The 27,109-nt window shown below is 38.6% G+C and overlaps 1 protein-coding gene across 3 annotated transcripts in view; it reads left to right on the forward strand.

Moving 5' to 3' along the window:
- Positions 1-789: 789 nt before the first annotated feature.
- Positions 790-27,109, forward strand: part of BANK1 (B cell scaffold protein with ankyrin repeats 1) — a 146,222-nt gene continuing 119,902 nt past the window's right edge. For 2 of the 3 annotated variants that reach the window (XM_071555921.1, XM_071555922.1), the window contains exons 1-2: positions 790-1,172; positions 21,013-21,411. In XM_071555921.1, coding sequence (XP_071412022.1) covers positions 1,160-1,172; positions 21,013-21,411 — 412 coding nt within the window. In that variant the 5' untranslated portion in view covers positions 790-1,159. The remainder of the gene's footprint in view (positions 1,173-21,012; positions 21,412-27,109) is intronic. The other variant, XM_071555923.1, reaches the window with a different exon arrangement.

A 27,109-nucleotide genomic window follows, 5' to 3' on the forward strand; every position in this document is an offset into this window, starting at 1 on the left:
TTCACTTTTTGAGATCTTAAAACCTTTGATGAGTTTCACTAAAATCGGTCACAAGCATTAACATTCAGGCAGGAAAGGTGAACACAAGAGTTCAGATGGTTGAGAAGCACACACCTATGCTTAAAGTGCAGTTCAAAAAGCTTTGCTTCCTTGGGAAACTAACTTATTTCGGGTGGTACTTTCAGTTTTCCGGTAATCCCATTTTATGGGGCAACTCCAGCTCCTTGTGGTGGGTCTGGCCTTTATTTTGAACTTGAAAGAGGCTACCTTGATCAATGTCTTCCGACTAAATTTGATGGCCAGTGCAGCAGTGAGCTGAAGCGTTTGCAGTCTCTCTCATGGACTGCTTGTCTTGCTGGATTTTAGCTTTGGTTTTACTATTCTCTGCCATGCCAAAAAACAAACGTATGGCATGATACTGTGGAGGTGCTAATCACGCCACACCAGCACACCTTCCCGGAGTGTGCACACTGTGACCTCTGTGGGGTACCTCCCAGATGCCTTTCGTTCTCCATGGGCTTTCCCACACAAGATGAGCTGGGCTCCTGCTGCAGTCTTGCACCAAACCCCAACACTGCACAGATGGGAAGGCTCGACTTCCTCCTTGTTTTCTCCCCACAGCCGAGACAACTTGGGCGGCCCAGGGCTCTCACGGCCTGGACGGGGCGATGCCGTGGGGTGTGTGTGTGTTCGGCGGGGATATGGGTGGGGCCGAGCGGGTGGCGGAGCCCCACGGGCGGCAACAGCCGGGGCCGGTCCGCGCTTCCGTCCCGGCAGGGGCGACCGCGGTGGCAGGGACAGCGCGACAGCGCTCTGTGAGGGGACAGCGCCCTGCGAGAGGGACAGCGCCCTGTGAGGGGTGACAGCGCCCTGCGGAGTGACTGCCCTGCAAGAGGTACAGCGCCCTGCAGGGGGAACAACCCCCTCCGGGCGGCACACTGCCCTGGGGGTGACAGCGCCCTGCAGGGGAACAGCGCCCTGCGGGGGACAGTGCCCTGCGAAGTGACAAGCCCCTCCGGGCAGCACAGCGCCCTCCGGGGTGTCAGCGCCCTGCGAGAGGAACAGCGCCCTGTGAAAGTGACAGCGCCCTGCGGGTTGACAGCGCCCTGCGGGTGACAGCCCCCTCCCTCGGGCAGGGCGGCGGCGGCGGCGGCGCACCATGCGGCCGGCAGGTGGGTGCGGGGGGCGCAGCGTGCAAGGGCGGCGAGGCTGTGCGACTGTGGTGGCGGAGAGCAGAGAGCGCTGCGTGAGGCGTTCGGTGCTTTGATATGAGAGACCTGGTGCCTAGTGGGTGCATATCCTGTGAGTGTGCTTGGTCCACAACAGTTTTTTGCACCCTTGAGTGTTTCGACTCATGTTACCTGTTTTCGTGTTTTCATGACAAATTGTGCCAGAGCTTTTATTGACTGTTTATTCCTGGTTTTAGTACCTCAGGACAGTTTTAGGTAACTTTGGGTTGAAAATAGCTCACCAGTGCAAGTGGTATCTAATGAGTCTATTAGTCCTGCAGTACCAATGTAACTCTTCTGAAGAGGGAGAAGTCTGGCACCAAAAAGTTGGGAAATGAAAGAATAAAAGTTGTATGAGCAGTGTTAATATGGTCCTACATGTGTATCCATTCTAGGATGGTTTTAATTGGCTAATCCCAAGTTGCGTTATTAATTAAAAACTGATCATCCTTTTCAGTCTTTCTGCTTTCAGTATGGGATCCAGTGTGTACTGTACAGCAAAACTGTACTTTGCACAGAAATATTAATTTCCTTGTTTATGCTTTCATTGGTGTTTATTGCATTATCTGTGTGCCTCAAAACTGTTAGTGTATATTTTGTTACTCCCTTGGTAGTACTGGAACACATTAGCCAGTTGACTGATGAAAAAAATTTTATGAAAAGATAAAATTGCTATTAAAGGTCTCATGTAAATCAGAGGCAGGGCTTAATCTGAATCAGAAACCCATGATTCCTTGTCCTTATTCTTCCCCATCACATTTCCTTTTTCACAGAAATACTGCATATTTCCTACTCCCATTTTCTTCATGTGCCTTTGCAAGGCTCAACAACACAAATCAAACCAGTGACTGCAAAGCTGGGCACTCAGTAAAAGGGAATGGAAGTTGTGCATCCAGGCACCAGAGGTTTCACTTGCTTGCAACAAGGTGCTCAGCTTTATTTTTGTGATTCTTTGCTTAGTTGAGACTGTATTTTATCCTCATTTTCTGAATGAGGAATTAAGAGAGAGAAGTCTAAAGGTCTGAGCCTGCAAAGTTGACTCAATGTTTTGTTTTACTGTTCTGGTTCATAATTTTAAATCTGTACTTCAGATGTCAAGAGACATTTTTTAAAGAGTACCTTATGTTTTGCATCATTTTATAACATCAGAGTAACCATATTAGATATTAATTACCAAGTGGAGCATTCTAATGACACTAGCATGGCAAGCCATCTTCACCTACTACTTTCATTATACAGATGAAAACACTGGAGAAGAAAGGGAAAGTGACTTTCCCATCTGTTTTATAATAAGTTAGTTGTATCAAAATGCAGCACTGCTTTGCTTTCTACCCAAGGCTGATTGTGAAATGGGTGTGGTTATTTTACTAGTATCTAGCTTTTGATAGATAGGGTTTTCTACCTGGACTCAACTTGCAGTATTGCAAGATTCTTTGAAGAAAAAGCTGGCATACATGAGCAGAACTAGATTTAACAGCATTTCCAAATATACATTTTCTATCCCGGTTATTAGGCAAATTGATATTTCTAGATGTCTGTTGTATTCTGATAATCACAGAAGTTTCTGTAGTGATCATTCTTTATCAATGACAGTATACAACTGTGTGTGACCTGGGGACATCCACTTTAAAGTCAAGGTTTTGGTGAGTAAAGGCGGTCAAATCCCGAGTATGCAGGTGAAGTAGCTGGAGTGATTGCTGAGTAAATATGTAAGAACACCAAAGAGGGATGGCTGGTTTCCCAGCTGCTCACAGCCAGTTTCACACATTGGCAGGGGAACAAGTAACTGTAGGCTCAGCCAGCAGAGAAAATGCTGGTCTTCTGCTCTGTCATCATTTGTCTCTGTCACTTTTTCATGTATTGCTCTGCATAAGCCTTACCCACCTTCAACATCCACACACAGATCTCTGTCCTACAGTTTTACCACAGCACCAAACCTTTCTTTCCACAGTGTAAAGAGGTCTGTTTTCTTCTGATGGAACACTAGCTGTGAGGTAATGACGTTGCTTTAGATGGATTGTCCAAGGCCTAGTCTAGCTCAAACTTGGAAGCTGTTTGGAATGTTTGATGGGAGAGACAGGCTCGTTACTTGCCAGTACCTTTGTAGGAGACCCTCGCCTAGATGAACTTCTTTATGCAAATTCCATTAAACTTGCTGTAGGTGGTAGAGAGAAAACATCCCTCATGTGTGTCCCTTGATGACATCTGTCTTTGCTTGAGACAGGATGCACTGACAGGATAACTTGATTGCTATGCCATGGTAGATTTATCATTCCTCTCAACACTCTTGAATGCAAATATCTTCATTGAGATCTTTCATTGTGTCCTCTTTATTTATGTAATGTACATTTCTGTGTCTCCAACTGCTTCTGGGGCAATGTTTACATGACAGCTGTTCTGGGAGGGAATCTAGTCTGTGAACAGACACCAGTAATACTGGATTTTTGTTTTTCTCAAGAATTAGGGATTGTTGGAATTTTTAGTAGCTTTTTTTAGGGGGAAAAAAAAAGAGTCTGAGGCCATGATTTGATTAAAAATATAAGGGGTCCCATGGGGGAGTTTTTAAGCAGACTCAGCAATAAGTAAATTTTCATAATATAAACATTAATATTACTAATAAAAATCTATTAGTAATTTGAGTATCAAGGAATGGAGAACCCAAGTACCCTTATAATTAGCACAAAGCTGTCTGTCTTCACAAGTTGATCATAACAAGATGTTTTTCTAATGCTAATACCCTCCTGTCTGCCTTCTGCAAGCAGCAATCACTGAAGGTTGCATACAAGCAATTGACCACCCACATTTGAAAAAATTGTACCATGACTGTCGTGTTAAAGGTGAAAGCAAGCAGTGATCTCCGTTTCTGAAAAGAGGAACACATGTGTCCAGGGAGTCAAAACCACAGTGTGACTGTTTTCCTGTCTGTGTAGCTCTTGAAGCTTGTCTTTGAGCCTTTGTTTTTCTTATATACTCCTTTATTTGCTTGTAGGTAATAAAGAATGTTTTAGCTCCTTTAACAAGCTTGAGTGCCCCAATGTGAACAGCAGCAATAGCTTGTGATATAATTATATCCTTCTGGGAGATCCAGGCATTTCTGGCTATCATTAAAAAAATAAAGTTGTCATGACCTTTTGTATAAATTAAAATCAGATTATTACTATGTGAACAGTGATAAACAACTGGGTTTTACTGAATTCAAACAAAAGTAAGAAGTTCAGAATGGTATTTTACATAGTTTTTGAAACTGCAGTGAAGATAAGAAGGGAGTCACAAATATCAAGATCCAAATTTTAAACTGGGATATATTTCATGTGGTGATATTGATGATTATTTACTGTACATTGGCTCCCTGTAGAGTAAGTAATGCTTTGTATTAAGCCAGGGTGTGTGTATAATTTATGCTATTGCAGGTCTGACAGTTAAAGCAAACTTGTTTTAGCAGTCTCTTCATGACTTTGTTTTCAATGTTTCTGTGAGTCTTTGTGAACAGTTAAATAAGAAAAGCCTCACATGTGTTTGATAGTTCAAGCAAAGGTATCACTGAGTTTGAAAAGCACCCTTTTGCATTCAGATCACACACTTAACAGCTGTAAACAACTTGAAACTTTATACAGATGTTTATAAATAGCTTCACTCCGTGGCTGGAGTTCATTGCTTCTTGCAAGCTTAGGGGTGATGAGCAGTCATTTTTATATGACCAATTGCCAGCTAATGAGCCTTCATTATTGCCAAGTATTATGTACTATTAAAAACAAATTTACAACAGTAAGTACAATTTCTCTTGGTGGTATCTTGAAGTCACTTCCATGAGAACAAATGAATAAATAAATGAGAACTCTCCACATATCTACAGGAAATACAGTAACTTCCTGAGTGCAGCATATTTGGAATATCAGTATTCAGTGGTACTCAGCTACTGCTTTCATCAGAGAGCAGTGTTTTACTAGTTTTACTAGTGTACCATCTGAGCAATGATTCAGAGCACTGAAGCTCTGAAGTACACAGTAATGTATATTGCTGTTAGGAAAGGAAAGCAGACTTCCTTCTTATTTTCTTTTTACTAGGAAGAAAAATAATTTCAAAACCTATTCTACTTTTTTTGCAGTCATTTTGGTCATTTGTGTAGAATGTGGATGTAGTGGTGGTTTGCAATGTGCAATGAAGGGCTTAGCTGTCCTCTCCAGAGAAGTTCTTAGAGGATGCTTAGATGAGAAAGAAAGTGGTTTTACAAGCATATGTTCCATGTTCTCAATGGTCAATGCAGTAGTAGATTTCCTCAAAACAGATAATAAGAGTAGTTAGTTTTCCTTGTAAATACTCTCTAGCATATCCACCTGTCTTGATGCACTACCCCATGGTTTTTTATTTCTACAGTTGAGATCTATGTTTGCATCAAGTACAGATTCTTTCTGCAGTGTTTAATTTTTATTATTGATAAATGCAACACTAAAATCATGAAAACAAAGAAAAAAAGCAAGCCAAAGAAAATATTTTAAAAATTGTTAAAGTTTCATTGTTGATCTCTTGGCGTTTTCAATATTTCCCTTGCATGTGCTACGATGTGCTTGTGTTTGTGAAAGTGTGTATGTATATACCTAAGGATGTTCTTCAGGAAAGGAAATGGCAATTTTTGTAGCTGCTGTTGATTTTGTTTAAGACACAGAGAATGCATCTAAGAATGTGAGACTGAAATGCAATGCATTTGTCAAGTTTCACAGTTTTCTCTCTGTACATACTGGTAAACTTAAATCTTGCAGGTTTTCATAGCAGAAAAAAAGAATTGCAAATCCCTTTCACCTTTTTCACTATAAAGTTTTAGTAGATGTATTAGTTTATTAATTCCTTTTTCTATAAGAACACTGTATCTCTGAATTTCATAGAATCTGAGAGTTGTAGAATAGTTTGGATTGCAAGGAACCTTTAATGGCCATCTAATCTAGTCCCCCTTCAATGGCCAGGGACATATTGCATTTGTTCAGGTTACTCAGAGCCCCATCCAACCTGACCTTGAATGTTTCCAGGGATGTTTCCAGTGTCTTACCATCCTCATTGTAAAGACTTCATCCTTATATCTAATGTAAATCAACATCTTTTACTTTAAAATCATTACCCCTTGTCCTGTTGCAACAGGCCTTGCTAAATTTTTCTCCTACCTGTTTTATAGGCCCACTTCAAATACTGAAAGGCCTGCACAAACTTCTTGTTCTTCTCTTTGCTCTGGTGACACTCCAGCTGTTGCCTTATTTTGCACAAGAGGTTAGGGTGAGGAATTTGAAAGCAATGAGGAGACTGCATTCTTACAAGGTTCTTCATCTTGAGCTCTCTGTTTAGCAAAACCTCCTAAAACCAGAAGGAAAACATCCCTTTCATCAGCCAAGTGGCCTTTATGTCTGTGTCTGGTCTTTCTGCTGGAGTGTTCCACACCTTCTGTCCAGCCCATATCCTTGGATTTTCTTTCTATAGAAACCACCACCAGAAGAAAGGGTTTCTTGGATGCCCACACACCAGGTTAAGATGCAACTGAATAGTGCAGCTGGATCTAGGAGCTAACACCTGATCCTAGATCCCCTGCTCTAGACATGCATAAAGGAATTTTCTGGGGAGAAATAATGTCAGACTAAAAGATAAGCAATCCCACCCCTCCACCCCCAAACCCGACTGAGATCCTGTCACATACAGTTCAATTCATGCATTAACATACTTTACCCTCCAGATTTCTCAGTGTTGGGGACGTGCATGTGTTCTGTGTCTCAAACAAAGCAAGCTATTTTCCTGTCAAAATGTAATGAAGTAATGATATTTTCCCTCACTATTTATTGTTGTACTTGCTTCCAAATTAAAAAAAAAAGCCACCAGAAAACCATTTTTAGTTGTTCTTTTCACATAGTCAATGTTATTTCATGAATGAATAAATAATTCAAGTTTTACTGCAGTTACAAAAAGTGGTGGGGGTTTTATTTCTCTTTTTTTAAAGTATCGTTAGAGGTACAATTGAAATAGTAAGCATGATTTATTTTTTAATGAACAATATGAAAAATTCTATAAGCTTTGGGGAAAACAACAACGTATCAAATGGTATTTATGAATTAAACTTTTAAGAAATTAAATAATGTATGTTAAATATATTTTTCACAAAGTGTATCCTTCTGTTATTCATAATTTGCGTTTGTTCATGAAACATTTACAGTTCAGATAGCTGAAAGGAAAAAGGCATAGGATGCCTGGAATTAATTGAACACAGACAATTTAGAACCATTGGAGGACTGAAAATAAAACCTCCATGTTAAGTAATGCTGGCGTCTTTTGTAAAAATGAAAGGCTAAATACTGTCCAGGCTTCAAAGCAGCTTGATGCCAATGTAATAGCGGGCACTAAGGGAAAACGAGCAGTACTTTTATCAGAACACCACAAGTGTGGTGTGCTTCTGATTTATTAAAAATTATTTGAAAATTATTATATGTATGAGTGACAGAAATCAATTTTTTAACTTACCAAAACCATATCAAAACCAAAACACAGATACCTTCTGACTTTGATTAGCTTCCCTTTAAAATTATGAACTACAATGGAAACTGGTAGAGATGTTCAGTATAACCTCCTTCATCAAGTAGCGATGTCCCTAAGGTTTTTTGAAGTGTTTGCAACAGCTTTCACCTAATTCAGTTATGGCTGAAGCACAGAGCTCTGGGCAGGAGCTGCGCTTGAGCAGATGGATGAGAAATCCCAAGAAGGTGGCCAATGTATGTGACGTTGTACAAGCAGAATGTGTCTGCCTAGAAAAACTTTTTCCCATTATAAACTCAGTTTGGCTGAGCAGTTTAAGAGAAAGAAAAAACCCTCTGAAAAAATAGCATTTTGATCATTATTTTTCAAATGCCTTTTGTTTGTTTGAGGGAACTGAAATAAACAAACTATGGGATTTATGAGTCTCAATTCACATTTTCTTCAAAGTAAGGCCCTTAAGTAGACGAGATAGACCACAACATCTTTACCAGTGTCTAAATTATTTTAATTATGCCAAGAAAGTAAATTCTAGCAGCTTAATCTCACTTTTAATATCCAAATGTAATTTGCATTTCAAATTCTTTTATATTTGAAAGGTAAGCTGATATGATATGAAAATTTAATAAAGATTGAATCAAATAAAAGAAATAGTCTTGCTTGGAAAGGATGTTCTGCAGTATCTAGAAAATCTGATAAAAATGCACAAAACTCAATATACCTTTTTTCTTCCACTCCAAGTGATCTACTCCTAGATATTTCACTGCATCTCCAGTTGCTGTAGACTCCCCTGTAAACGTGGAAAGCTAATTCCCTGGTTAGTGTAGCTCAGAATAGCTCTATTTAATCAATGAAGTGTTGCTGTGCGCTATCAAAGGAAATTTTGCCAGTGTTTTTAATCAAAACTTTAAGGTTCTCATACTTGCATTCTGGTTTTGCAACACAATAATCTCATCTTTAAGACTTTCAAATGTGTTTCTCTCCCATATCAATTCTGTTCCCCGTTCAAGACTAACTATTTTAGAGAAGGACAAATCTAATTTGGCCTTGAATGAAACAGTAATGATTGAATTGGAGAAAAAATATTGTCAGGGAAAGTTTAGACCAGATCCTACATTTAGCAGTTTGGGAACAGAAATATTTTCTGCTCTACAGAGTACACTCAGGACAGTTTAGTTTTAATTTTCTCGTAGTGCTCTTGCCAACCTATTGTCAGTTGGTTTTCTAAGAGTTTAAAAACAGCTGTGCTTCACTGGCAAACTCACAGCCTGTATTCCACACTGATGTTTATAGAATTCATTAAAATGTCTGTCCATGTTTCTGTATTTTAGGCTGCAATTATATATTGTATACCATAAGTTTTGTACTTCCACCTGCTGTTAAGTCCAAACTCTTCATTTTGGATGACATGTGTAGTAATGAGTAGTATTCATTTTGTACACAACCTCTTTTTTAAAATATGCCTTAAACAACATCATAAAAAGGCACAACTATCCTTTCAAACTGTGACAACTCATTCATTGGATGTAGCATTTCAAAGACTTCTATGAAAAGCTAATCCTTTGTATCAGAGATCAAAGGTTGAACACTAACCATCATAAAATATTGTAAAACTCAATGATACCATTTTATTTCTCTCACCACAATTATGTCACAGATGAGCATTGTAAAATTTAAATTGCCAAAATGTACATGCTCTCCCTTAAACAATGTTTTGCTTAGTGCATTGCATTGACGTTTTCACACTTGTGTAGCAAAAAACTCAATCCAGTCCTGGGGAAATGATAGTTAAGAATCCAAGCCTTTTTTAAAGTAGTAGGAGCTTTTTGAGGAGTGTTTTCAAAGTTAAATTCATCTCCTTTTATAGTTGTTTGCTTTTTACTGAAAGATCAGATTGATGAAAAGGCTCAAAAGAGGTTTAAGCAACTGTTGTTGAGGAGCACATGGCATTGCAGTCTGTCCCTACTGTGGACCCAGTGAAAGTGGCTGTGTTTGAAAGTGTCCCTTGAGGGCCTGCTGTGGCACCCACCTGCAGGAGTGAGTGGGAGCTCAGCTGCACACTCACAGTGCTGCAGTTTAGTGTGAGAGGACATGGTCAGTGAGCACTCTCAGGACTTCGTTTCCTAATGCTGTAAGGCTACTTCAACACTGGCAAACTGTGCTGCCTACAAGAGAGGATTTGTAGGAGCCAGCAGTTGATGCTAAGGTCCTGAGAGCCAAGCAAGGTGTGTTTGAGGGCGTTTATTTTGAATTTGCTTTAGTTTGGTCCTGTGGACTTTGCAGGTGGTGTAATTTTGAAGCATATTTTCTGCATTACTTTCATCTGAAAGGTATGTAGCTTATGTGCTTCATGGCAAGGTGAAGGAAGGCCTGGTGAGAGCAAACAAGTGAGTTTTTTCAAAAAGTATACGGATGATCTTGACTAAATATTAATGTTGACCCTGTAGTCATATTACTGCAAGTAGCAGTCTTTATTAACTTTATTAACTCTCCTATTAACTTCAGAGACTTGATTTAGCCCATGTTTCATTTTCTGTTTTGTCTACAGAAGTGTTTAGGCAACTCCCAGAATAAACCTTCTGGGGAGCAGGTTGAAGTGGAAAATAAAAAAATAAGTTGCCAGGATGGGTATAAGCAACTGTATAGTAGCAATGTATAGGACTGCTCCATCTGATAGCAGTTACATCTTTTTGTGTGTGTTTTTAAGATGCTTGTGCAGTTATAATAGTAATCTGCAGTAAATGGAAAATGGAACATGGGCAGAATAAACTTCAGAGGGGGAAACTTAAAACTGCACATTGTATTTCATACCTATACCAAACATGCAATCGGTTATTGCTGAGCAGCTGGCATTGGTAGCATGTTAAACTGTGGTATTTTGGGGAGTCTTACATTAAACACTAATAAAATATATTTACAATGAAGATGGTGATAGACCTATGACAGTATCAGCCTGTTTTCTCTTAAGATTTTTCATTTTCTGGATATTCAAGGTGAAATTAAAAATCTGGTTGACAGATGTATTCAAACAATGAGGGGCTTGATAACAGAAAAAGCAGGATGCTTCATAAGTCCTTGGTCCTGTCTTGTCCAGGTCAAGCTTCTGAGCTTTCCTGTATTTGAACTACACAGGTTCTCTCAGTCTATTGACACCATTTGGACCATTTGGTCTCAAAAATGGTCCAGGAAAGATTGGTTTTCACTTTGTGTTCTGTACCTTTCTAACCAGAAATGGAGGATAGTGTGCTTGAAAAGAAAGAAGACCTGGTGAGATACTTTTCTTTCAGTGTACATAAGTATGTAGACATAGTTTTCCTGTTTCTATCCAACAGGGAGAATATGCCACAGTGATAGTAGAGTGTGGTAGGTATGCATGTATTATGTGGTAAATCTCTTGGCAAGAACTGAACCTACAGACCTTCCACTTGGTTTATTTCCTGGAAGCATCCCATGTGGTCAAAGAGTACTAGTTACAAGGAATCTTTCTGCAAGGGCTCTCTGCCAGAGAAGGACCAAAAATTGTTACCCAGGTAACTCTCCAATTTATTCTTACTTTAGGACTGGCACCAATTTGAGAATTTATTTTTTGGAGGTGAAACATAATTACATGTGTTCAAGATCCACTGAGGAGATCCACTTACTGGAAAATGTCTTTTGAATGTTGCTCAAGCTGCAGCAGGATTTAGGCATTGCAGTCAATTTTGCAGTCCTGTTGGTGAATTGTGTGAAGACAGGTTGGCATTAATTTAACTTTCTCTATCTGATGGACAGAAATAAATGTAGTTTGTTATATAATAGTCTCTAGAATCTTCATGTTAAGGCAGCAGAGAGGAAGCAGAGGTGGGTTTAATATAGAGAAGTCAGCCTTCCACTGAGGTTGTTCCTGAATGTTTTACTTAGCTTGGTTTCTAACTCACTGTTACCTCTGTCATTGCTCATTTCATGAAGCTCCACATTTATGTAATGGCTTTCTACTTCATTTACTTCCTTCTGTGTGCATCATTAGTATGAATGCTATTAAAAAGTTCGAAGCAAAAATATAAGGTGGCTGTCCAACACTGATGGGAGATTTGTCTTGAGGGTTTTTTTGTTCTAATTGTTTGGGGTCTTTTGACTGTCATGTATTTGTCAGAAAGGGATAAAAGAATTGAGCTGAAACTGGATGACACTCTTCTACAGCCTCATAGCTTTGACATGTTATACATCAAATAAAACCTGCTTCTCCCATTCCATTAAATTTCTGGATGAATGCTCAAGTAAATGAAATGCATTCAAAATGGATTTCAAATCAATCTGCAAAAGCAGAAGACAAAGCTGCTTGATTTGTGGGATCTCAAGAAGCCCTCCCTTAGTACTCTGCTGACTTGTGGCAAAGGAAACAGTGGTTTCAGAAACCTAAAGAAGTGTGGGTGAGATGTTGGAACAGATTGCCCAGAGAAGTTGTTGATGCCCTCTTAATTGGAAGTGTTCAAAGCCAAGTTGGATGGATCTGATCTAGTGGAACACGTCCATGCCATGACAAGGTATTGGAATTAGATGGTCTTTAAGTATCGAATGGACCCTGAGATTAGCTCAGATGGTTAAAACTTGGTTGGAATAATGCCAAGGTCATGGGTTCAATGCACTATGTGGGCCATTGACTTAAGAGTTGGACTCGATGATCCTTTTGTGTCCCTTCCAACTCAGAATAGTCTGTGATTCTGTGATAAGGGTTCCTTCCAACTCAAACCATTCTATGACAGCTCTAAGAGAGTTCTGCCAGACAAACTTCATGTGTTAAGGATAGTCTGTAACTTAAGAATTGTTGGGATGTCATCTATTGTTAATTCAGTGTATTTGATCACTACAAATGCAGAGAACACTGAAATCACTGAGCAGAAATTGCAATATATAGTGAAAAATGAAGTAGCAATGGAATCAAAGGGGACAGAGAAAAAAAGCAACAGAAGGCAAAAGAAAAATCAAATAAATTGAGTTTGAATCAATAGAATTTAAATGTGATCATAAATCCAAAATTGCCTGGGCTAAGTCAGGATGGGGACATCTAGAGAGATCCTGATAAGAGAAACTCTGGCAATTAATTAAAAAAAAAACACACAAAAACCCCCCAAAAACCAAAAAAACCCAAGAAGATGCTTTGGTTTACCCTAATACATTTTGAAACTATTTTTTTTATGTTTCATGTTTATAAAACTATAGTTGTATGATAGTGTAAGGGAAAGCTTCATTTGGTTGTTGTTTCTAGTAGCAATAACATCTGTTAATACAGTCTTGATACAGCTTGCTCAGGTTCTCTTATGACCTTAAAGACTTATTCCACAGCAACCATTTAAAAGTAGTATATTATTCAGCTCTTTATACTGCCATTGTGGTACATTTTTTTCTTTATGTTTTGTTCATGTCTAAAGCATTTTTTAATTACCTGGTTGTTTTCTGTGTCTTTCTGGTCTACCTGTGCTGGTCCGTGCTGTGGAAAGATACCCCAGGAACATATTTGGCTCTATTCCCATTGTCACTGTAGGGAAAGTTAATGGAATTTCTTTACAGAGAAATCCAGTAAGATCAAGCCTAAACGCACTCCCTTTGTAGAAAAATTGTTCCTCTCTGTAGAACCTCATTTTACTCACTCCAGACCTTACTGAGCTTAGTAAGAAGGATGAAGATGTGGGGGTTGATTTTAGACAGATAGAAAAAGTATTTGTTTTCACATACAACTTAGCAATTAGCAACAGAAGGCACATAAATGATGAAAATATTCTTATTACATTCTAGTTAAATAGGTGTTTGAAAACAGAAGTGCAGCCACTCTGCTGGCTCACACAGTGATGGCAGGAATATCCTGTGTTTTAGGATAATTGCTTTAATTGAAACAGGTGTGTCACAGTTCTGCAGCAATTTTGCTACTTTTTGATCTCACTCTAAAGTTCAACAGTGGCTTTTCTAATTTTCATTTCCATTACTGGCACATCTCACAGAAGCAACATGACTGCCTTGAAAATATTTTCCATTATCTGTAAGTTGTTCTAAAGTGCTTTCTGTTGTCCTTCCTGCAATGAATGCATTTTGGCTTACTTTGGGGGATTTGCCTTTCAGAATTCCAGCAACCAAGAGCTCAGGTTGCATTTTGAGACACATTTACTGGATGTGTATGAGATGTGCTGCCTGGGAAAAGTGACGCTTTCTGGATGGGTGAGGGGCAGCTCATTATGCTGAGGCCACTGATTAGTGCTGAATTAAATGCTCTCACTTTGTTTCCAAGTGTTACATTGCAGGGCTTGTCTGAAGTGCTAGTGAAACTTTTTCTATAGTTCCATATTATATCACTGTAAGTGATTAGGGCAAGAAAAGTGAAGAGATGAATGGCTGAATCTTTCTTTATGGAAAGATTGCAAAGGGGCCAAGAGACTAAAGGACTTCAGGTTCTGAAGTGTCATTTGAACTAGTTGCTGTTCTCATCCTACATACAGTCCAAATAGAAATGAATCTTCTTTAGATCGGAAGAAAAGTTTTGAAAATCTCTGAGCAAAGATGGGAGTCTGAGTTACTTTATGCTTCCTTATGTTTCTCCTGATTATACCTGTAGTTTTATCCTACAGGGTGAAAGAAGTTTGGAGCAAAAGGAGAGCAGAGGAAATGCCTCAGAGGAAAAACAGACATTTTCCAAACCCTAGTAGTTTTTAAAACTGTAGACTGAAGACTCTCAAGGTGATGATGACATGTTTCTGTGGAAAGGGAACTCATGGGAGAATGTCATGCATTCCCCCTGGGTGATATTTGATTTGGACAATGCAACTAGAATCTGAAGATGCAGAGAAGTCTAATCAGACAAATGAAGTCAACTTGTAAAGTTATTAATAGCTCTATCCTTGTCTGGAAAAAAATACTGCTTCAATTTTTGTGCTAAGTTTTCAGCATGAGAAGATACTTATGGTTATCCTGGAGAGTGTAGTCTGCTATTCACAAAAGAATTAAAGATGCAATGGATGTCATTCCATATCACTTATGTAGCCCAAATTTTTATCAATATATTATGAGAAAGTGAGCAAAAACTTCTATTCTGTGCCTTTGCACTTCTCCTTTGTACTTCTTTTAACAAGTTTTTGCTGATGGACAGTAACTCATTGCATACTGACAGAGTTCATACACTTCTTTCTCCACTGTCTTTCCTTTTAAGAATGCTATTTTAAAATAATGAAACAACTTTCCTTTCTCCAAGTGAGCACATCTGTGACAGGAAGAAATAAAAGGGATGAATTTTATGCTTCATCTAACAGTTGACCCTCTCCATTCTCAGCATAGTGGTGGAAAACAATTTGAAAGGGTGTTTTCTCCACACAAATATCAAAGGCTAATGTGACTGAGGTGAGAATTATAAACAGACTTGGATTACTATTTTGTTAGGGTTGACTGTGGCAAGTTTGGTATGTGGTAACAGAAATCACTGGGCAGCTGAGAGAAAAACAGGGAATGACACTGTTATGCTTCCAGAACCCTAACTGGACAATGCTCTGGATGACCCTGAAAAATATGGTAATCGATCTTTCAGTTAAAACTTGGGTAAACATTGGTGTTCAAGTATCAGTTTGGGGGTTTTTACCAAAGCACCCTAAGGCAGTGGGACTGTAGAGCCAATTTTTAAACCGCTGCCTAACTGAAATTATCCTTGTTAAGTCAAACAAATAACATTAATGCTGATTTTTTGGAAACAACTGTAGTAAAATGCAGGTATCTTCAAGTAAAGCATTTCATCTATAAACCTTGACAAACCTCTACAAACCTACAAGGCTTTTAAAAGGCAGGGAATTGGTTGTCATCTGTACAGTGTTATTCTCAAAGATGAGTGTTATGAAGTACTTCTTGCTTACTTATAAGTACACAGAAACTAATTTTTACAAGACTGCCAGATTCATAAACCGAGGTGCCTGTTTAAGAGGAGCTACTGGTCCCCAATACTCTATTTGTTTCCTGTGCTTTCTTGATGTGTTTGGTGCATTGCAGTGTTCCTGATATTTCTTTTCACTCTCTTATATACTTGCTTTTTTAAAAAATCCCTCTTCTCCATACTATTTCTTATAATTGTTGCCACGAAAGACACGTTCTTTTGCCTTATATATGCAAATTCTGGATTTCTTCTAGGTCACAGTAGTCTGCAGAGATGTTCCTGTCCCATTTGGTCCTCGTAAGATTCAGCAGGTTTTTCCAGAGTCTTTCACATGACATACTTCATGAGTTGTAGTTTCTTGGGCAACCACATATCAGTAACTAGAAAATAGTTTTGCTTGTCAGAAGAACCCTTTCAGGTTATGGATGACTGCATAAATTGTCTTACTGTTTCTCATTGCTAGACTAATAATACATTTTATTTCTACCACTGAGACAGGTTCCAAGAAGAAGTTGAAGCACAGCTTAATTTTTTCAGCATATGATAGTTTCTATTACATTAACTTTCAAGGGAACAAAATTAATCTCAACTTACATTATATTCCAAGTGCAGTAAAATCAAAGAATTTTTCAGTAAGAGATGAAAATAATGAAGGTGAAAAAAAAGTCTAGTTGAAAAATTACTGTGTATTCAGTGTTGGTTAGTGTTGCATTAAAGCTAGACTTGGGCTTTTTTTGTTTCAGGTTAAAATAATTCTGTTCTGAAAGTAGAGTTTTGATGGGCTTTAATTTTCAAGTCAGATGCCTTCAAGCATATGTATTTTAGTGAAATTTCTGAAGGCAGAATCATTGTGCAACAGGAAGAAGCTACAGATAAATAGAGATTTGTATCTTTTCGTAGGCTAGACTGACTCCACATTTCAAGTCTGGCAAGCTTTTCAAAGTAGTGATACTTTACCTTTTAATACAATTTGGAGGAAGTTACAGGCTTTACATTCCTGCTTAATATTGAAGTTAACTCTTAATATAGAAGGCAGATCAATGGCAGAAAAAAAAAGCATGCTTATAATTCAAAAGAAACCCACGTTTGGTTTCCCACAGGTAGCTTGATAGCATTAGCTGCTTGCTACAATAAACACTGCACCAAACTGCAGTGTGAAAAACCTTGCTCATGAATCTCCTCAGCAGTGTGACTCTTCCCTCTGTATATACATGGAAAAGGCAAATTAAATATGGCAACTCTATTAAATTAAAGCTTTATGAGATGTGTGTTGCAGAGCCTTTCTTCCATAATGTGTGATGTTAGATATATTTCACTCCCTTATCTTACACAAATAATGATTTCTTTCTCATATATAAAAATCAATATAGTTAAAAAGAAATGCAGTAGGGCCTTGAGTAAACTTTGTAAAACTTTTGTCTATTTCCCACTTAGCTGAGATCAAAGCTACAGAACCTAAGTGCAGACATACCATATGGAAATGGAATTACTTTATGTCTTCTTTTATGATTTCAATGCATGTTTCTCACTTTTATCTTTAGAATTTCTTGAGTTCTCAAGCCTTGTACTGTCCATTTGCACACAGGTGAATGTTATACCCTATGATGATTGTTATATAATGTCAGCTCTTAAGAATATTTCTGTGGAAAGACTTACTCTTCCATGTGCAACACACAGGCTGCTCTTCAGCTGTGTCCAAATGGTTGGGGTCAACACTTCTTTCCGGCTCTGGGATATGGGAATGCCTTTTGCGTCCTTCCAGTGTGCACAAGGATGAGGTGCAATAGTGCACCGTTTCTTACCAGTGCTCTCCTTCTGCAGGGAAAGGAAACTTGGGCTCTTGGCCAGCTGGGTGCTGTGGAAAACACCAGCAGATCCCTCTTCTGCACAATCAGGACACCAAGATTCTGAAAGCTGTAAAATAATGTGTCTCCCATTCAATTTAAATATGCCTTTTTTTGTCCCTCCCTGCAATGCCACTTAGCTATGTCCTTACCCAAGTCCATCAAGCTGTGCTTGAGCTTAAAATGAGACCTTTTAACTTAAACACTGAATTTCAACTTTCTGTACGTGTCCTAGGTTATTTTTTTCTTCCCATACTGTATGAAGGAAATCCTACCCTGCACACAGTTCTTGTTTTCTCAAGAAGTGTTTGGAAAAGGCAGGAGAGTTCACAAAAGTGCAGAAAAGAATAGTAGGAGTTCTACAAAGCTGCTCTTTTAGTGGGAGGAATATTAATCGCAGTTTTCAAACTGTAATGAAGACAAGGCTAAGAGTCATCTCATGGCAGTCTGAAGACCTTAGAGGACACATTTCTCAGAGCAGATATTTTTTAAATATTGCAGAAATATATAAAATTGTATTCCCTGGCTGGAAGTTGAAACTAGGCAAATTTAAACAAATTATAAAGAAGAATGAATTCTTTAATTTTCTTCATGGTTTAAATATTGTCTTAAACCCCATATTTTTAAAGGAAGTCTACAGTGCTTTTAGTAATTGGAGACTGAAAATAGAAGATGCTCGGTGATTCCATTTTCTTTGATACAAAACAGTGTGGTCAGACTGAAAGAGCTTTTGCCATTGCAGCACTGTTAACACAATTTCTTCTTCTGAAACTGTGCAGCAAACTTCATAGCTTTTTGTTTCCACTGTTTGTTTGGTTTTTTCTGTGTGTCTATGAGTGTTATGGAAAATCAGATGAGATTCTGAAAACAAATAACATTGCAGCATTGCAACAAGTAGGTTTCTTATCCTAGCATCATAAAACAAATAACTTTTCTCTGAGTTAAATGAGAAACACACTGCTGTTTTCCTTAAAACTAAACTTCAGCATTAATCAGAAAATGGCATTTTTCAGACTGTTTTTGCCATGGAAAATGTAGCAGTCATCTTTCCAAATACTTCTTGACAAATATTGCCCTTCTCTAGTATATTGGTCAGGGTTGGTTATCTTGAAATATCATCATCTACTACCATGTTGAGCATGGCCCTTTATGGTTTCCTACGTCAGAACAGTTTGTGAAAGGATGAATATTCACAAGTCTTTAAAAGATGGCAACTATCCTCCAAGCAGTTTGTGCACATATAATGAATTTAAAAGACTAAACTATATTCTCCCTATTCTAGAAGTTTCAGTCTTCAGCTGGGTAAACTTTGTTTGAAGTATCTCCTGAGTAAAGAATGAATGAAAAAAATTTAGAAGTAATTTTTTTCTGAAAAGAAGGGAAATCAAGTAATTAAAGCAGTAATCCTAGACTAGAGATACAGTTCAATTTCTCCTTTTGTACATGGATTTATGTGGGATCTTTGACAAGTATTTTATTTTTCTTAGCTGCATCTGTACTGTTTCCAGCAGTGCATCCCACTACTCACATCCTTTATGTGCCCAAGAAACATTTTAACTCTGTGTATGCTCACTATTTCCGTATCTCTTGACACTCCCAAAGCAGCAGCTTAGGTGCTCACCTGCAAAGAAGCTCCAGTGCACTGCAGGCCAGTGTCAGGTTGCCCAACTGTCTTAGTTTGAGGGAAAAAAACTGAAATGTTTACCAAAAAGCAGAGGAGAGGATTCCTCCACAATAATCACGTCACTCTTTATTAAATTTAATTGGAAAATGGATATAAGGATAACTGTTCTTAACTACTATATATATACACAGATATATGTGGATATAGATATTACTGTAAACAGACCAGAGCAAACTACTCCCCCAGCACCAAAAGTAAAAAAAAAGAGAGCAACCCCCAAAATGGCAGGTTCCTCTTGGAGCCGTTATATTTATGGACTGTGTCAGTGTCACACCTAGGCTGGCTGCAAGATGAATTCTCAGTCTTTGCCCAGCGAGGCAGAGATAAGGAGTGAACTTATGTGGACTCTCTCTCTCTCTCTCTCCCCTTGTCCTCTCTTCCAAATGAAGAAGGAAAAGCCAGGAGTGAAGGAAATGGGGACAATTCCCAGGAATCTCTTTGCAGTCCAAATCAGCCCCCAGGAAGAGGGGAAAATGGTCTGCAGTGTCCTGAAGCAGCTGTGTCCGTCTTCATTTCTCTCTCTCTCTCTGAAGCTCAGGGTGCCCAGAGGTGGAGGGGGAAAAGCAAAGACCAAGGAGAGAAAAAAAAAGAGAGCTCATCAGCAAGCAGTGGCTCCTTTTCTGCCGCTATGCAAAAGAAACCTCCCCCCAAAAAGTCAATCCAGTATACACAGAACAACAAAGGAAAAACTTCTCCCCACCCCCAGGTGTTAACTCATGTCATCAACTTGGAATTCAAAGTGTTTGGGTTATTCCTTTGTTCTGTAGTGTGAGGGAGAGAATTTATGTTATCATTCAAAACTACAACACTGACCCATCAGTAGCCTGGCAGACCCAGTGCAGTTCAGTGAAGAGAAAGTGCAACAGCTGTAACTATTCCTCAGTCTGATTATTGGTCCACAGGGCTGTGATTGTGAACTACTCCAGGGGCAGTGAGCCACCCTGGTATTTTGACGTGTGTTGCTATTGCATTGCTCATCAAATCACAGTATTTTTTGGTGTCACAGAATCACAGAGTGATTGAGGTGGGATGGGACCTCTGGAAGCTTGTGCAACTGCCCTGCTCGGCAGGGCTGCCTAGAGCCAGGACCTTATCTAGGCACTTTCTGAGTAGCTCTGAAGAGGCAGATTCCACAACCTTCCCAGGCAGCCTGTGCAAGTGCTCACACTAGAAAAAGCATTTCCTGGTGTTCAGAGGGAGCCTCCTGTGTTCCAGCTTGTGCCTGTTGCCTTTGTCACCTACTGTTAATGTCATAACACTGTGAAAGAGTATTATTTGTCCTACTAGCATCATGTTTAACATTTAAAAGGGGAAGAGAAGTAAAAAAATATAGTTCTAAATTTCCTTTTGTCAGGTTTATAAATGATTTTCTTAGAATAAGGACAGTAAAGAAATATCATTAATAACTATCCTAATACCATGCTAACAAAATATCCTAAACCTACCAATCCTTTTTCTAACGAATTAAGATCATGTTCAAATATTCAAATAAATATTCTTTACTTCTGACATTAGGGGTTTAATTTTTCTTGTACCACCTATTGACAGGACTCTAGGAGAGAGCAGAATGTGTGAATGTGCTTTGCTTCCTACACTGAAATTCCAGTATTTGTTCTGAAATGCTAGTTCAAGCTATTCTAAACATACAATATTCTAAGCTATTTTTCCAGTATTTCTGTAGACAATTTTTCTGCATTGGGCTTAGAAATAAGAAGATGGTTGTCATTTCAAGGTGATGACCTGTGACTTCTGCCCAAGGTGGAAGTTTTTAATGGGGTGGGGAAGGAGGGGGGGAACTAATGATCTGTCTTCTGATATTTAGAATGGATTAATTTGAATTCATTTTTTTAAAAAATGTTTTCTTCTCTCTAGAAAATATGACAGATATCCTCGTGATATATGAAAAAGAAGCAGAAGAATGGGCTCTGTATTTAAAATCTCTTTTTGGACACATAGTGAATGAAAGAGGAATCTTACTCTACAATCTAGAGACTTCATCTTTCAAGCACCAGAAGCTATTCTGTTTACCCTCTTATAAATGTAAACTCCTGATCCTCTCATGTGGACTTCTTAACTGCCTGAATCAAGAGAGATGTTGTTTTCTGGAAAAAGTTCTAAAACCTCTGGATAATGTTGTAATTCTGCTTTGTGGGGTGGAGAATTCCAAGATTCTTTATGAGATACTGACCTTAGATGGAGGCAGCAAAGAGATTTCCACTGATCAGAAACCTGAGGAATATATCTCTGTTGTTACTGGGATTATTCAACAAGGTAATATAAAATGAAAACTTCATGTATATATTAAAAGAGTTTTCTTAATCACTTGAATGAGAAAAACGTGGTAATTCAGGTTTTCTGGAGAAATGATCTCTCTTCAGCTTGATTCAACAGTTTTGGCTTGATGATGCATATGGCATTGAATTGTGATGAAACTCTTGTGCTCTTAGTCCTGGTTCAGGGAAGCTGCTTGGAAAGTCTAAAAGCTGCCACTGACAACAGTGAACCTTCCATCACTGCCTCATAGTCAGACTGAAGAGCTGACATACACTTGTTTCTCTGTTTCCTGAGTCTGCAAGTCTCAGAAACTGTACAAAACCATGGGTTTATGTTTCATCTCTTTCAAAATGCCTTCAAGTGACAGTGTATGTATCTGCTTAGACAAATACGACAGAGTTAAAAATAATTCTTAGACCCAGTTTCATTGATGACAAGTTTTCCTTGTTTTACACTTAAAAGCTGTAAGGGCAGAAGTTCCCTTCCACTGTTACCAACCCAGGTAATAAATCTATACAGGAAGGACTAAAACTATTCAGTTTAACGAGTTTGCCCATCCATAGAAACCACAAAGAAGCATTAATGTAAAAATTAGCACTTCTGTAATGTAAAAAAGCTGCCTCTCCTGAGGGTAAAAGGCACTGAAATGGCAAACTCTGTGTACATGGTTTAGTTTAACCCAAAATTTAACTTTGCCAGGTTGCACAAATGAAACCAGGAAACAGCTTTAGAAAGATGCATGAGCAGATTTGGAAAGGTGTTATAAGCTGGGCACTGGTTTCAGGTAGACAGCTGTGTGTTTTCTTTTGAGAGCATATTTACTACTGCTTCTTTGTAGTCTTTAGGTGTCTTACCTTCTCTCAGCCCTTGCTATTTGGTAAATATTTTGTCTACTAAGCAAAATATTGTGCTTCGGTCTTTGCTACCTGCAAGGTGCCATTTTATTGGCGTGGGAGCTTGTGCGTGAGAAGACGTCCTGCAGTTCAGGATTTTTACTCAGAACTTAAACTAGTTTTGGATGCACATGAACAACCAAGAATATTATTTTGAACACTGGGGTAGAGAGACCCCAGCTGAGTCAGAGTGACCTAGCTGGATGTACATGCTGCCTTGTGCTTAAGTATACGATAAGGCTTTCAAACCTGCTCAGAATGTCTACACACAGTCTGGCTATATCATATCAGTGTTTTCAAAATCTTATTTTAGACTCTTCCTTTGCAACCATCTTCTCTTCAGTACTGAATAACCTTTTCCTCAGTGTCTCTTTCAGAGTGTAAGTTTTGGGCTCATTGGAGTTGTCTGTTTTGCTTTCAGAAGGTAATGTTTGCAATTTATGACTGTGTCTGATGCATAGCTTCAGTTGAAGCTCCTTGGCAGTTTTTCAGTGGAATGCAAACAGTGGGTCTGTACTTTGTGTGTATCTAGGAAGGAACTGGGCTCAGAGACCAACAGTTGAGTCATGCACAGGAAATTGCAAACTTTTCTGCAAAGATAAAGAGTTTCCTAGAAGACACAGGATGGTTCTTTGTTGGGTTCACAAAAATATTTATTACACATGCCATTGGAAATTACTTACAGTGTAATGCCAGCAACTAGTAGGTGTTCAAATGATCTTTGCTTTGGCAGTGGTCAATATCAGCAACTTCACAGATTAGTACAAAGCTGAATTAATGAATAGTTGAAGGCCTCAGTCTCAGTGTGTGCATATTTACCAGGAGTGTGGCTGGAATCAGACAAGTTCAATTGACTGAACTGGATCCAGAACTGGGAGTAGTGTTGATGCCTGGTGCTTCAGGGCATAACCTTCCTCTGCCCCTAGAGCTGAGGACTGCTCTGGCCCTGTTCTTTGTGTACTGGTGCACCCTGGCCATCAGCAAGGCCAGCTTAGATCAGTATTTGATAGGAGACGCTGCACTGCTCTCTGTTGCACAGTGAAAGTGTTCCAGCTGTGAGATTTGCTTTCATCTGACTGTTAAGTTCTGAGAAATGAAGATGTGCATGGCTTATCATTATTTACCTTTGCTTAAAGATAATGGTGTCTGTATTTATGATGCTCTTTTGAACAATCCCATTAAGCTCTTAGCCTTTGTGATATCTGTGACAGGGATTTTGACAACTACACATCTGGGAAAAAGAGTTTTTCCTTGTAATAAAAATTATTTGCTAAGGGGTTATTGAGTAGTATACAAGGATTATTTTTCCTTTGGAGCAAATTTGTTTGCCTTCCTTCAGGACCATGCACTCACAAGATTTCCCATCTCTCTTCATATGGATCATCATCTTCAGTCACTTTTCATTTTCAGTGCTCACCCCTAGTCCCTTATACTTCTGCTTTTGGAGACAGTGATAAAAACACTTTTCTGTATATTCTTCATGGTTTTCAGTTCCCTTTTCCCTCCCTAAACTGTTAATTGCTCTTATCTTGTTCTCCTAAGCATTTTTACCCTCTTGTCTCCTCAGTACTGGCAAGAGCTGTCACTCTACCAGTTTAAAAACTTAGTAATGTGCTTTAATGTCCCCACCACATGTCTCCCAATGCAACTAAATTCTGTTAATGCCTTAGGACAGCATGCCATTGAGGTCCTAGGACTAATAGATGCCAGGGCTGAGGAGGGGCTTGCAGGTAGTTAGAACAACTACTAGAAGATGGATGCTAAGTTAGGTTGTTATGTCAGAGACCTGGGGAGTGTTAGTAAATGCATAGCTTAGGTGATAGTAATCACCAACCTTCCACTACAGATTTCTCTATACTCAGGGAAGTTCATAGGCAAGGTAAGTTATCAGTTGTCTCTTCTCTCCAGGGTACAGTTCTCCTTGTACTATCCCTACAGTCTGAGATGGAAAGAGTGCAAAGTAAGTCTCATGCCCCCCAGTTATTTCACCTACCAGATGGTTTCAGTTTCATCTTGTTGGAGCAAGTAGGGCTTTATGTGTTAAAAATTCATTCTAGTTTTAAAGTAGAATTCTAGGCAAAAACCAATACTAAATTAAAATGGGGAGTAAGACTAAATAGAATGAGATGCAAGGGGTTTTATACTGAGCAAAGAGCTTGTTTGCCCTGTAATGTGATGCAAAGACAAAATCTGAATGGTTTGAAATTCCTCTTTGAACATGTTCTTGGAGGAGCAAAGGGAAAACTAAGATATGGAAACTGGCCTTTCTGACATGTATTTCCTAGACAGTGACAGACTTTTTCATAGTTGTCTTATGCATGAAGAAGATACTTTATTGTTGTCAAAAGATTCCTTTAGCAGGACTTCTTCATAAAATATTTCACTGTTTGAAAATACTACATTCAGATTCAGAGTTGGTTTAGAATTTTGTGTAAGGTTCTCTTGTCCAAAAAGAAGATAATCCTCAGGGAAAGAGAAGAACACTCAGAAGTTTTATTTTTCTACATTAATATCCACGATGGCCCAGTGCAACTCTAGAATTCTGACTTGTCTTTATCAGCTTTATCTAAGGTTGCTGAAAGTAGAATCAGGAGATGTATTTTGTTTGCATCTGTGTTTTCCTTTTCCTGTTCCTTTGTGTGACTTCTCCTTGGTCTGCTGAATTTTGTACCCCTTTTTTATATTAAATTGACATACCTTAAATTTATTAATTCACAACTCTGCAGTACTAGGCATAACTGGTGATTTTTTGTTTAGTCCTGAAGCATTTGCACTTCAAATTCAGGCAACCATGTGTTTAAGCAAGGGATTTGTAGATATAGATAGATAGATAATTGCATCTGGAGGTAGTTAGCTTAGGCCTTTCAATGTCCTGAATTTCTCCTGCAATTATCCCCAGTATTGATAATGTGGAAAGAGAACAGGTTTTATCTACTATGAATAGTTTTCTGTGACACTGTTTCTAAGGTGTGCTGACACTTTTATTAAACTTTTTGGTAGGACTTCTTGGTACAGCTCAAGAGTCGTAACTACCCATTAGTCTTCTTGCTGTTTTACTAGGTTTCATTGTTTACAGCCCAAAAAAACAACTCTTGTCTCTTGTACTACCTACCTTTTCTCTAAGCAGTGGTATCCTTTTCTTTCTTTTCTCTTTCTCTTTTCTTTTCTTTCTCTTTTCTTTTCTTTTTTTCTTTTTTCTTTTCTTTTCTTTTCTTTTCTTTTCTTTTCTTTTCTTTTCTTTTCTTTTCTTTTCTTTTCTTTTCTTTTCTTTTCTTTTCTTTTCTTTTCCTTTCCTTTCCTTTCCTTTCCTTTCCTTTCCTTTCCTTTCCTTTCCTTTCCTTTCCTTTCCTTTCCTTTCCTTTCCTTTCCTTTCCTTTCCTTTCCTTTCCTTTCCTTTCCTTTCCTTTCCTTTCCTTTCCTTTCCTTTCCTTTCCTTTCCTTTCCCTTTCCCTTTCCCTTTCCCTTTCCCTTTCCCTTTCCCTTTCCCTTTTCTTCCAAAATATGAAGAGCATTTACTTCTACAAAATTCGATATTTGACAAGTGCTCATCAAACCTATACATGTCCATTAATTATCTGCTATTGTATTGAAAAGTGAGAAGTACATAAAGTAACATAACCCAGCTAGAAAATGGTATTCATAGTCTTCAACAGCTCAGGAAAAATTCTCAGAATGAATATGTAACTTCTACCTGAGACAACAATATGTCATTAATTTCAGACTGCTTACCTAAAAATATTCCATGTACCTGCACACAATTTTAATGACCAAGAAGAGTAATGTTAAGAAAACTACTTTTGCAGTTACTAATAAGGGATAGATGTGGAGTAATGAGATACCAGCTTTTGGTGTTTTTGTCTAATAACTAAATGAGGGACAAACAGTCTTGGAGTTTGAAATAGAGCTTAACACATGCAAGTCTTCAAACCACTTCAAATATGGGGCTAAATTCCATTGTGCAGGTCACAGAAGAAGAAAGGTGTCATTATTTTTACCATAACTTCCATGGTATCTGTTTCCTGTTTAATTTCTAGTACAGTGGCATCAATTTTATTGGAATTTGGATATGACACTGAATACTGAAGTAATGCTCCACATTTTGAGTCCACTGCTTTGCTTGTTCTCCTGGTGGATTTTCCTAGGTTGTCAGCAAGACTTGTGCTGATGGGCTTTAACTCCTTGAGTGGGAAGTTTATCATTGGCTTCAATGGCCAAGTGTTTCACCTAGATTTTGGCACTGACTTGGAGTCTCTGAGCAAATGAAGCTAAAGTGCTAATGAAAACCAAAGCTGAAGAACAAACAAAATCAGTAGAACTTTCAATTTTGTTTGTTTCTGAATATGGTGTGAGTTTGTGCATGTGTGAACTGAACTCTTGGTTGTAAAGATTTCTCCTGTGGACATGCAAGAAGGAGTAAATATGGGAAAGTTGTAGGTGGTCCTGGCCTTGTTCACTGCTGGGGGAGGCTGCAGTAGGTGAGACCACAAGGTTGTGCCTCTGCCTGAGCCTTCCGCAATGTATTTACATTCAGACAGAGCTACCACTGTTGGTGTTCTAAGGCAGTGAGGTCATCTGCTTATTGCAGAGCACCTCAAATGCCCGTTAAAATTTTTTAAGAAAATGCAAATAATCTGTATGGCTGTATCATAAGCAGAAGAGCAGAAGCAACAATTTGTTAGCTGGAATGTGCTGCAGTATAGCCCTCATTTCCATTTTGTCCTGCCAATGAGTCTTTGAATTAATTTGTAGGGACTGCTAAAATTGCTAGTTTGATACATCTTCCCGAGATTATGTTTCTCCAT

Source organism: Pithys albifrons, chromosome 5 (assembly GCF_047495875.1).
Source record: "Pithys albifrons albifrons isolate INPA30051 chromosome 5, PitAlb_v1, whole genome shotgun sequence".
NCBI classification, from domain to species: domain Eukaryota; kingdom Metazoa; phylum Chordata; class Aves; order Passeriformes; family Thamnophilidae; genus Pithys; species Pithys albifrons.